The sequence below is a fragment of the Adiantum capillus-veneris genome, chromosome 6, assembly GCF_014529385.1.
Source record: "Adiantum capillus-veneris isolate H3 chromosome 6, ASM1452938v2, whole genome shotgun sequence".
Taxonomy (NCBI): domain Eukaryota; kingdom Viridiplantae; phylum Streptophyta; class Polypodiopsida; order Polypodiales; family Pteridaceae; genus Adiantum; species Adiantum capillus-veneris.
Window position 1 is genome coordinate 36,801,084 of NC_140936.1, and position 12,169 is coordinate 36,813,252.

Sequence of the window (12,169 nt, forward strand, 5' to 3'; positions counted from 1 at the left end):
TCCATCAAGATTCATAAAGTTAAATGAAGAGGCAATGGACATGCTCAAAGAGAAACTTTTTTATTTACAATGTTTACAACTTGATAGGACTGTTGCTTTTGAGCATTATGAGAAAAATCAACATGATCAACAAAGAAGGTTCAACGAAACATTGAAGCACAAAAAGATAGAGGAGGGTGCAATGGTACTAAGATAGAATAGCAGATTAGATAGAACCTTTCAAAACAGGTTTCAAAACACACGAGAGTGTCCATTCATGGTAGCAAAGAAGTACAAGAATGACACTTATCAGCTTGTTGATTTGGATGGAACCATGCACTCATCTAGAGTTAATGGATATAGGCTCAAGAAGTATGTGACACGAATGATGACAATTGTAAATGATCATATACTTCTTGAAGAGAATGACAACTCAAATGTCCCTTTACATGTAGCTAGGTAACTTCTAGGGATGAAATGTGCTCCTTGTTTGCCCTAGAAATTGTTGTTGTTGATCATGAATGATCTAGCACACTACGGGGTTGGCAAGTTATGACAAGTTTTTTTATGTGACTAAGAAAACATGTAAGGATTTTATGGATTCTTTCCAACTTTTTTGAAGAGGTCGCATATGTATATGCCATGTGCATACTCACGCGTTCTCAAGCAAGGTCATCGTTATGTACATATCCCTTGAGGGATTGGACCCTTATTTGTGGCGTCATGGTTTTCTAAAATGTATTGTACATGATGTAAATATTATTTTGAGTCTCAATAAAACAATTGTAAGTATAGATAATGCTCAGGCTCATGCGCAAAAATGTGATCTATGTAGTCGCCTATATTGCACCTCAGCTATGTCCTTGCATATTTTATCCAAATCACATGCATCAGGTATAGAAAGTGATGGATTCTGAAGTGTAGTTCTTTGAAATTCTTTGAGGAATCATAGTGACAAATTTGGTGATTTTTGGTAACCGTTTGCCCCAATCCCCATCGAAAATGGCTTTTTATATAGGTAAAAATGGATCAAAAACTAGTTAAATTTGGTCTAGATAGGCGAATTTTTGACACATCAGCTCACATGCCGTGGACAAAAAAAAAGGGGCGGGGGGTGCTTTCTGAAGTGAAAAAACTAAGAATTTGTTATTCTAAGAGAGGCACCCAAGAGGATTCATGGTGGTGTGTGTGTGCACGATGTTTCTCTTCTTCCCCGCCTTTGAATTACACCTTTCTCTTATCAATTTGATTTTTCGGGATCATCTTGGGTGCTCTCTCATTGGTGTTTTCTCCATGGTTATAGTGTTTTGGTGTAGAAGATAGAGGCATTTTCCACATAGTCTACGGGTGTGTGTGTGTGTGTGTGTGTGTGTGTGTGTGTGCCATTGGGGTTGAGTGAGTAAGAAAGAGTGAGAGAGATTTTGGAATCGAGTTGAGTGTGAGAGGATATGAGTATGTGTGTTTGTTGGATCAACTTTACCTTCACATTGGCTTGATTAGCATTGCTGGCATGCAAACACCAAGAAATATGAGTGCCTCTATAGTCTTGCACGGATCACACCGTCAGAAGGAAGGACTATGACACTACCGAAAACATATGTGGTAAACACCTTTAGAAATTTATGAAAAACCCTTCAAGCATGGAACACACTAAAAATTAGGATAAACAGAGGACATCATGATGAAGCCTGTATCGTGGAGATGTCCATAGAGTATCCATACGCAAAAAACAGATGAGAGATGAAAGAGTTATAGCCACTCAAACATAGGGGTACACTCTTTCTTGCTAAAAAATGAGCTCTCTGGAAGTTGTGCATGTGTTGCAGCTATTAAAAAGGGGGCCCACTCATCTTTTATTTCCCCCAAATCTTCTCTCCCTACTCAGCCGACAAGGCTTCATTTGTAGGCACCTTTTAATTGGCTCAATTTTGGCCTTTTTTGGGTGAAAAATGAGGTGTCTGGTGATCCTTTGACCAAGGCATGGGGTGGGGGCAAGTGGCCAGTGGACCGAAAGGGATGTCTAGGCGCCTGTCCAATAAATGTGCACTCACAAAATGCACCATTTCTCTCCCATCAAGCCCACTAGCCCATGAAGGCCACCGAGCCAAGCTTCTCTCCAATTGATACAAGCTATAGGGGGTCCTCCTTTGGCCTATATACCCCCCATTCTCCCCTTTTTCCTTCTCATGTGGGATTATCCCCATGACACATGGCAACCCCCTCCTCAAGGCTTCCAAACTCCCCATTTCCCCACTAGTTTCCAGTCTCTCTCCCAAGCAGGATGACTTCTTGAACAACTTTCCTCAAGGCATAACCTGCTACTCCCGTCTCACTGGATGATGCACTGCAACACACGGTTTAGAGCCCATCCTCTCGGCTATCTCCAAAAACTTACAATTTCAGCATTTCTAATCTTAGACCCTCAAGTTGGCCCAATTGCTTTTGTCGCATGCACTTGCCATCACTTTCTGAGTTGAGACAGTCCACTTCGGATGCTCATAACTCATGATGTACATGTTTGATTCACGAACTATAAAGCAGGGCTGGAAATATTTATTAAAAACCATGTTTCAGGGACTCAAACAATCCCAAACATCAACACCCAAGTTTGGAAAAATCACACCTTTGTACATGAATTTGTACAGGGCCACTTCCAAAACTTGGAGGGCTATCTACACATATATGCATGAGGCTAGTGGGAAATGACTTAAAGACTTTATGCTCATCCAGAAAATGCCCGATAGTTTTTGATGTGATCCCAAGACTCATCGTCACCGACTCTCTACACGCATCTTGTTGCGTTGGTGAGAGCTTGTAATCCCAACAAGTTGCCTCTTGATTTGAGTGAATAAGGACCTATTTGGGTGAGTTTACTCTACCATTTGGGTGTGCGAGTATCCATTCCAAGCTGCAGGCAGCCTATGCTATAGAGGTGAAACGCTTTCAACCCTCCTTGTCAACGCCTGTTAAAGTAGTCCACATCGTGCCCGAGGACAAACACTGCGTAGAGATGAAAAGAAAAGTGAGTAGGCACCTCCAAGTGGTGAGACAAGGCACGGTAGTATGTCACGTAACATAGAAGGGCATGCTCTCTTATGCCCAGTCCTCTATGCAAAAGGGTGCTCATGCCACTAAGGCTCTTGGCCGGGGACCAAATTGCTGCAAAGTGAGTGAGCTTATTGAAGAAAGGGCCTTCAACTGACACCAAGACAAGCCTCTATGCCCAACACGGTGCACACGTGCCCACTCCTAGAAGGACTCTACCACCACTGACCTAGACTCTGGACCCACATGTCGAAAGATTGTGAAGGCGCCTCGCCCGATGAAACAACTCTTCCGCCAGAGAGTGTATGTCCGCTAGAGAGGGTGTAGGAACATGGGGTGTTGGTGCCTGCTCTGGTGGATGTGGGCTATTGTGGGGGAGTCCTCTACTGAGGGGGTGATGGCTATTGGGGGGTCACCACCTCCATGTTCTGACAGAAGTTGAAACATGGTGTCTGCATTGAAAAAGAAAACTGTCACAATCAGTATCATGAAATGCAAAAGTGTGCAAGAAAATTCTAATAGGTAAATAAGGTAGCTCTTACACTGTTAAGATATGGAAATTGAATATCGATCCTAAACCCTAAACCATAAATTTGGCTTTTCAATTGTTTATAAAAAAGATTCATTGGGTGCTAGTAGGCTAGTAGTTAGCTATAGAAAAAGAAAAAATATAGAATCTTGGAGGATTCTGTCTCGTTTGCTCCGACCACGTGGACGGAGTCACGAGAAGGAAATCAAGTGCGTCTCTCTCTCTCTCTCTCTCTCTCTCTCTCTCTCTCTCTCTCTCTCTCTCTCTCTCTCTCTCTCTCTCTCTTTCACACACACACACACACACACACACACACACACACATTGCGCATGTAGGTCTCTGTTGTTGTCATCGACCCTTGCCTTGAAATCTCATCATGGTTGTCATCACCACAATTGCCTTTGCTCCTATTCGACTGGTTCTCTGGCATGGAACCTCCAGGCCTACATATGCTCTGAGATTGCATGTGTAGGGGGCTCCTAGAGATGTGTGTGTGTGTGTTTTTTGGGAAGTGATGAGAGGGGTGGGACGCTTACATAGTAGTCTTGTAGGTGGGATGGCAGTGCAAGGAGGAAGGAGCGGGGACATCAGGAGCGGTGAGATGGGGGTTTAGCTGGACAAGAAGGCAAGAATCTTTGGAGGTATCAACATATTTTATTTAAAGAGTAGCCAGTAAAAGCCTACGATTTTGATTATGTAGGCGTCACGATTTTGATCATTGGGTGCTAATATGCACAAAGCCAAAGCGAAGGGACTATGGAAGATAAGTTAGCCCTAGAATGATGGGCGAATTATGCATGCGCATGCCCTCGTTATCCTAAGGGTGTTCACACACATGACTATTGGGTAAAAGAATAGATCGGGGGGACCGACAGTGCTCGAAAAAACCTTTCTTCCAAAAACTTGGCAAACCTACATATGTGACACAACAGAGGTAAATTGACAAAATTTGAAGGTTGTCACACCAAATTACACTAAAATTTTCAAAATTTTGAAGGTTTTCTCACTTTCAATAATAAAATTTAGAGGTAAATTTCAAAATTTGTAGGTGGGATTACGTTTTTTTTCGAGCATTGGATGGGGGTGTTGAGACTGGTTAGTAAGCTTTGGTACTCGTGAGAAGCCAGCGGGCCCACGGAGATGTCCTGAATGTGGGGATTTTTCCAGAGGATATTCAGGCGGAGCCTCGGAGGAGGGTCCTGTCTCTCTCTCTCTCTCTCTCTCTCTCTGTGTGTGTGTGTGTGTGTGTCCGCTGGCGGCCTCCACCGGGCAACGTCAGCGTGCCCTGCTCATGCACCTATCATTCGCTGCCGCGTTAGTGCAGGCAGCAATATTATTATTCGCGGCACTCGCAGCGGCACAAGCACGTGATCCACCCGGCATGCTTCTGTCTCCGGGCCTAGCGGCGCTCAAGTCCCCTCTCTCCGCAGACCAGGTGGCTAACTACACGCAGCAGCTCGCCTCCTCCGGCCGCTTCACCAACACTGATGAGTTCTGCGGTCAGGCCCACATCCAGTGCGGCGCCACGGCCTCCTCCCTCGCCTTCAACAGCTGCACGCGCATGTCCAGGCGTCGAAGGCTGCTGGACGACACCATCCTTCAATGCCGTAACAAGCATGCGGCGGAAGCCGTGACCACCCTGGAGCTTTTCTTCACCCGCTTCAGCGACATGCAGCCCGCAATACGATCACAGTCTCCGAGCCCGAGTTGCTAGGGTCGCGCCTCTCCACCTCTAGGTCCTTCCTGCCCAAGCCCATCTCCGACCTCCTCCCCATGTCCGTCAACAAGCTGCCCAGCGTGCTCAGCACACTGGACATCGCGCCTACCTCCGACATGGCCACCGCCATTGCCACCAACCTGCAAATGTGCACGGACAAGGATCCCAAGGGCTTCAATGATCGCACCTGCTCGTTTTCCCTGGAGGACCTCACCTCCTTCGTTACCAGCAGGGTGGGCACAAGCACTCCCAAGGCCATGGAGTTCTTCTACGACGCCACCATCGTGGACCAGCCGCTCACCATCCTGAGCCTGGACCTGGTCAGCCCCGCTGGCACCAAGCAGTACTCCTGCCACACCATGTCCTTCGCCTTCACGGCGCAGTACTGCCACAACCTGCCTAGCACCAACATCTACAAGATGTCGGCCAATGTCACCGACAAGACGTCAGGCAAGACCACCACCTACGACAACCTGGGCGTTTCCTGCCATCTCGACACCAGCGGCTTCAGTCCCAACCACCCGGCCATGCGCAAGCTCAACAGAAAGCCCGGCGAGGGCGAGGTCTGTCACCTCCTTGTCAACGCTGTCGTCTACGCCGCGCCCTCCTAAGCCAGCTCATAATTATATAATTATGAAATTATATGTAAAGTCAAGGCTATAGACATTTTTACTTTACTCTTTTTGTCATCTAGCATCGAATTACCTCCATGTTGTTCTAGATGTAAGCACTGAAGCACTCACAAATGGATTGGGGAAGGAAGGTCTTTTGCCAAGTCTTTCTCACTTATTTTGAGATACTACAAAATAAGCGCATCGTTGTCCTTAGTGGAAATGCTCCAAAGATTTCTTCTCAATCCTTGTGTGCATAATTAGGTGTGTGATAACAATGAACGATATCCTTTGCACCCTCTCGACATATTTCCAAATTAATTAATTGTATGCCAAAGGTCTCTCAAGATGAGCTCCAAGAAACACTTGCAAGATTTGAAGATAGATCCACAAGCTACCCTCTCATTAAATGACATGCCCCGCCTAGAAGGGATCAATCGTACATGATCCTTGATTGTGGAATTGAGGAGAGGAAAACATGGGTGGCTTGGAGTCTTGATCTCACAAGAGCCTCCCTTTTGGGAGGTCGATGACTTAAGGGGAATTTCAAACTCCGAGAAAAGCTTTTCGAGCAATCATAAAAACGAGCAAAACCCAACAAGATACATATAGAACTTAAACCCTAAAAACTTGCCCAAGGTGATTGCCGCATCGTTCCATATGCCAATACACTTAGTCGTCAATGGCCCAGCTTGAAAAAATGGAAGAGTGCCACATTTGTTGTGAATGCCAAAGGAAGGTTTTGATATTCTACAAAAGAGGCCCTCGACCAGTAATAGCGACACAAGCACACATGCAATGTGTGTGATCAAAAGGTACAATGAGTTGGATGCAGTAGCATCCACGGTCATTTGATCAACAGATTCACCATCGTTAGTATCTCTACCTTCTTGACCGTAGGATAATCTGCCATGCCTAAAGGGCTTCAACATCTTTCCCTCCCTCGCATGAGACTCTTACAAGATTGTGATCCCATTATATGCAATAAGTAGGCTCCACTCTTGAAGCTTCCTTTAACATGTCCGTTGTCCTCATGATGCAACCTCTCCACTACCTTGTGGAGTTGTCCCACCCCTATTAGGTTTTTCTCTATCTTGCAAAATTTGAACAAAGTGAAATCCCAGTGTGCACCTGCTTGAGCACCCCGTAGGGTACCCCCCTCCAAGGGTGACTGGGTTGTTGGCTGTTACAAACGAACAACTTTGACACAACAATGTTGGCTAGGAAAGGCTAATATGAATGTCCCTATTCATTGGATTTGGTTTGGCAAGACTTGTCTATTAGTGATACGCAGTGGAGTAAAGGGATCAACAACTGCACCTCAATCTGCAAGAGGGGCAGGATCCGGGACGGTGGATCGCCGCAACAGGGGAGGCAAGACTTTTAAATACTTTTATACATACGACCTTGCCGCATGCATAGTGATGCCTGCTAGCCTAGATGGTTAAGGCAGAGTGCCTTGAGGTGGGACGTCCAGGGGTTGAAGGGCATTCTTGATGCCAAGAGAGGCCTAATATTTTTGCAAGACTAGATTTGATTAGTGGTTGATTAAACCTCGACCATTGATTCCTTCACTTCACCAGTGCATGTAGCGACGAGGTTGGGCTAGAAGCATGTTGGAGTCAGACTAATTAAGGCTAGAAGGTCAATCGTACTCATTTTCATTAGTGACCAGGTAAATGAGCCCGCGTTGACGTGGACTCACTCTGAGAATTTTCAAAATCCTCTTTTTGAATTTTCAAGGCGAGCCGCAAGAGGGGACTCTTATTAACGAGGGCTTCAATATGGGCAAGGGCTACGGAGGTGATGTCGATCACACGGGTATTGCCGACATGAAGGCTAAAGATGAGGCCGAGGTAAATCCAAAGTCATTGCATGAAAGCAAGGATTGCACCAGTGTTCGGGAAAAGTGTGCCTCAATTTAGCCTTTAGTTGTTGCAAAATCAAAGTAACCGGTTGAGGGGAGGGTAAGAAGGAGAAAATTCCGCTTAAAATACATGGAACATAGTGTAATTTTGCAAAAATATTGGCTAGTATTGTAAAATTTCCGGTTCAGATTTGTCTTGGAGGGATTTTTGTATGTTTGTGAAAATGATTTTTCCAGAACACTGCTTATAGAATGAAGTTGGTCTATCTCTCTATCTCTCATTGAGCTTCTCTCTCTCTCTCTAAAGAAAACTCTCTGGAAGAGTCTGCGCGGACAGGTTTTTTTTTTTTTTTTTTTAAAGACAGAGCAATCACCGGCTCATCTTCCACAACTACACACTCATAGCCTTTACTCTCAAGCTTAAATTACTGAAAAAGACAATAGCACGAACACATTTTCTCACACATTGTGTATGCAATATCGGCTCAGAACGTTGTGCATGCAGTGTTGGCTCAGAATGTCTCATTTTGCAGCCAACGAACTTGATAGGCTTCTTTCCCGCATCCAATGTCATTGGGTTGCCGTTGTGCACCCACATGACTCGATTTCTAGCAACCCCTTCACCTACACCCTCTTCAATGGAAAGCTCCACAACAGCGAGTAAAAGTACTCAGATTATAGCATATCTTAATAGTGATACATTTTGCATATATATTCAAAGTGATTGAAAGTGTATCTTGATTATCTTAATTGTTTCATGAAGTGACTCAAAGGTTCCGAGTGACAAAGTGGGAGACATACATGCTCAACTAGTGAATGCGGACCTCAATTTCCCATTGTATTTTGCATTAGCAAATCACACACTTACTGTACTAGAAGCAGATGCAGAATATACAAAACCACTACCGGCAAAGCAGAAAACTTGACTCCACTCTACTGGTGGGTAGTCAGTTGCACGAGAGGCTGGTGGCATGCATGAAAACTTGATGCTCGCTTGTAGGCTACCCAACTAGCCTCCTTGGCGTCCTGGCTTCATCTCATGGTAGTGTTTGCAAGGGTTGCAGGAGGTGCAGAAGCCTCGGACGATGCCAGTTATGCGTGCTCCTCTCTCTCTCTCTCTCTCTCTCACACTCACACACACATAGTCTTGGAGTCAGTGCCGCCAATTACTCTCTCTCTCTCTCTCTCTCTCTCTCTCTCTCTCTCTCTCTCACGCACACACACTCACACACACAGAGTCTTGGAGTCAGTGCCGCCAGTTACTCTCTCTCTCTCTCTCTCTCTCTCTCTCTATCACTCACACACACACACACACACACACACACACATATACATATATATATATATATATATACATAAAAAATCCATGAAGGAGCCCGCACTGGCATGGACTCCTGCAGAGAGTTTGCAAACAAAGGATTTAGAGAGATCACACTGCGTTTCTCTCTCATCGCCATTTTTAACCTTTTGTATTGTAGACAAAAACAAAAGTAGAGGTATCACGCTATGTTTCTCTCTCATGCACTCCTCTCTCTCTCTCTCTCTCTCTCTCAATATAAAAAAAAACTCTCTGTAGAAGCCCGCGCCGACGCGGGCTCCTTCAGAGAGTTTTTTTATAAATATATAGAGAGAGAAAGATCCAATTCATCTCACTGATGAGAAGCCATGAGTGGCACAGCTCAGGCCCGTCCTCCTGACTAGGACTATCTGCAGAAAAAGAACGGCGCCCTATAAGCAGGATTGGCCCGAATGCTGAATGACATTGCAGATCAATTAGTTAATGGAGACAAGGTCGAACACGACAAGCTCTATAGGGGGAGATGGTGGATGGTTGGCTGCGAGTAGCTGCGGAGCAGGCGGCCTTATATACATGCAAGCTCTGATCCGTGAGCCTGGCATGCTGCATATTGGTGGACCACGTCCACATGCACACCAGCGAGAGGCTACCAAAACACCCACAAGCCGAGTCAATGTATTATGTATTGACTCTGGCTGCATGTTGATGTCATAACACTAGAAATTGGGTTTGCGTGAAAGCATGATATCATGGCTAACACGCCAGGAGTGGCCAGACATCTCATTCCAGACTTGACCATGCACAGCTGGGCCACCCTTCTCCAAAAAACATTGACCTTTCACATACCCCCAATAATTTATTGTGCCACACCTCATCCACCTTATCCAATACACCAAAATCTCATTTTTGAAAACTAAGCTTTGCTTCTCATATCATTCTTTTCTCCCATTCCCTCCTATGTGCTCTCTTGTGCACGAATATTGAATGGTCTTTCCTCCATTACCCTCACCTCTGGCACCGTCTCAATGCATACATCGTGAGTCGTTGCTCATTGCTCTGCCTACATTAGGCATAATGCAAAAGAGAGCTATGACTATAAAGTTGGTAAGCAACAAGAAATGTGTGTGTGTGTGTGTGTGTGTGTGTGTGAGAGAGAGAGAGAGAGAGAGAGAGAGAGAGAGAGTTCACATACTTCAGTGGTTGCCTGTTTGCGTGCAACCAGCAACCGACTTCCTTCCCCAATCCATTTGTGAGTGCTTCAGTGCTTACATCTAGAACAAGATGGAGGTAATTCGATGCTAGATGACAAAAAGAGTAAAGTAAAAATGTCTATAGCCTTGACTTTACATATAATTTCATAATTATATAATTATGAGCTAGCTTAGGAGGGCGTGGCGTAGACGACAGCGTTGACAAGGAGGTGACAGACCTCGCCCTGGCCGGGCTTTATGTTGAGCTTGAGCATGGCCGGGTGGTTGGGACTGAAGCCGCTGGTGTCGAGATGGCAGGAAACGCCCAGGTTGTCGTAGGTGGTGGTCTTGCCTGACGTCTTGTCGGTGACACTGGCCGACATCTTGTAGATGTTGGTGCTAGGCAGGTTGTGGCAGTACTGCGCCGTGAAGGCGAAGGACATGGTGTGGCAGGAGTACTGCTTGGTGCCAGCGGGGCTGACCAGGTCTAGGCTCAGGATGGTGAGCGGCTGGTCCACGATGGTGGCGTCGTAGAAGAACTCCATGGCCTTGGGAGTGCTTGTGCCCAGCCTGCTGGTAACGAACGAGGTGAGGTCCTCCAGGGAAAACGAGCAGGTGCGATCATTGAAGCCCTTGGGATCCTTGTCCGTGCACATTTGCAGGTTGGTGGCCATGGCGGTGGCCATGTCGGAGGTAGGCGCGATGTCCAGCGTGCTGAGCACGCTGGGCAGCTTGTTGACGGACATGGGGAGGAGGTCGGAGATGGGCTTGGGCAGGAAGGACCTAGAGGTGGAGAGGCGCGACCCTAGCAACTCGGGCTCGGATACTGTGATCGTATTGCCGGGCTGCATGTCGCTGAAGCGGGTGAAGAAAAGCTCCAGGGTGGTCACGGCTTCCGCCGCATGCTTGTTACGGCATTGAAGGATGGTGTCGTCCAGCAGCCTGCGACGCCTGGACATGCGCGTGCAGCTGTTGAAGGCGAGGGAGGAGGCCGTGGCGCCGCACTGGATGTGGGCCTGACCGCAGAACTCATCAGTGTTGGTGAAGCGGCCGGAGGAGGCGAGCTGCTGCGTGTAGGTAGCCACCTGGTCTGCGGAGAGAGGGGACTTGAGCGCCGCTAGGCCCGGAGACAGAAGTATGCCGGGTGGATCACGTGCTTGTGCCGCTGCGAGTGCCGCGAATAATAATATTGCTGCCTGCACTAACGCGGCAGCGAATGACAGGCGCATGAGCAGGGCACGCTGACGTTGCCAGGTGGAGGCCGCCATTTCAATTCTGTATGCACTAATTAATTTGATCAACTGAAGCTAAAGCTCCTAAGGTATATATACTATGGAGTGCCACAGACGACAAAGATATATACTATGGAGTGCCACAGACGACAAAGATTCTTCCTCCTCCGGTCGATTCTGTCGAGGCCAGCTTAGTTGCCTCGTTGGAGATGTTTGGCTTCCTCGGTGCTAAAATACAGATAGAGAGAGAGAGAGTGTGAGTGAGTGAGACAGGACCCTCTTCCGAGGCTCCGCCTGAATATCCTCTGGAAAAATCCCCACATTCAGGACATCTCCGTGGGCCCGCTGGCTTCTCACGAGTACCAAAGCTTACTAACCAGTCTCAACACCCCCCATCCAATGCTCGAAAAAAAACGTAATCCCGCCTACAAATTTTGAAATTTACCTCTAAATTTTATATTTGAAAGTGAGAAAACCTTCAAAATTTTGAAAAATTTAGTGTAATTTGGTGTGACAACCTTCAAATTTTGTCAATTTACCTATGTTGTGTCACATATGTAGGTTTGCCAAGTTTTTGGAAAAAAGTTTTTTTCGAGCACTGTCGGCCCCCCCCATCTATTCTTTTACCCAATAGTCATGTGTGTGAACACCCTTAGGATCACGAGGACATGCGCATGCATAATTCGCCCATCATTCTAGGGC

The 12,169-nt window shown here is 46.5% G+C and overlaps 1 protein-coding gene and 1 pseudogene across 1 annotated transcript; one reads left to right on the forward strand and one right to left on the reverse strand.

The window, feature by feature from the left end:
- Window positions 1–4,844: 4,844 nt before the first annotated feature.
- On the forward strand, window positions 4,845–5,881 carry LOC147455352 (BURP domain-containing protein 3-like; annotated as a pseudogene).
- A 4,465-nt stretch (window positions 5,882–10,346) lies between these two features.
- LOC147455353 (BURP domain-containing protein 3-like) lies at window positions 10,347–11,824 on the reverse strand. The gene has a single exon (XM_086515238.1). The coding sequence runs from the start codon at window positions 11,501–11,503 to the stop codon at window positions 10,427–10,429; it is 1,077 nt and encodes a 358-aa protein (XP_086371364.1). The 5' UTR covers window positions 11,504–11,824; the 3' UTR covers window positions 10,347–10,426.
- Window positions 11,825–12,169: the final 345 nt, after the last annotated feature.

Excerpts from the sequence above, each read along its gene's own strand:
- LOC147455353 (XM_086515238.1), bottom strand. The coding sequence starts at position 11,503 with ATGGCGGCCTCCACCTGGCAACGTCAGCGTGCCCTGCTCATGCGCCTG.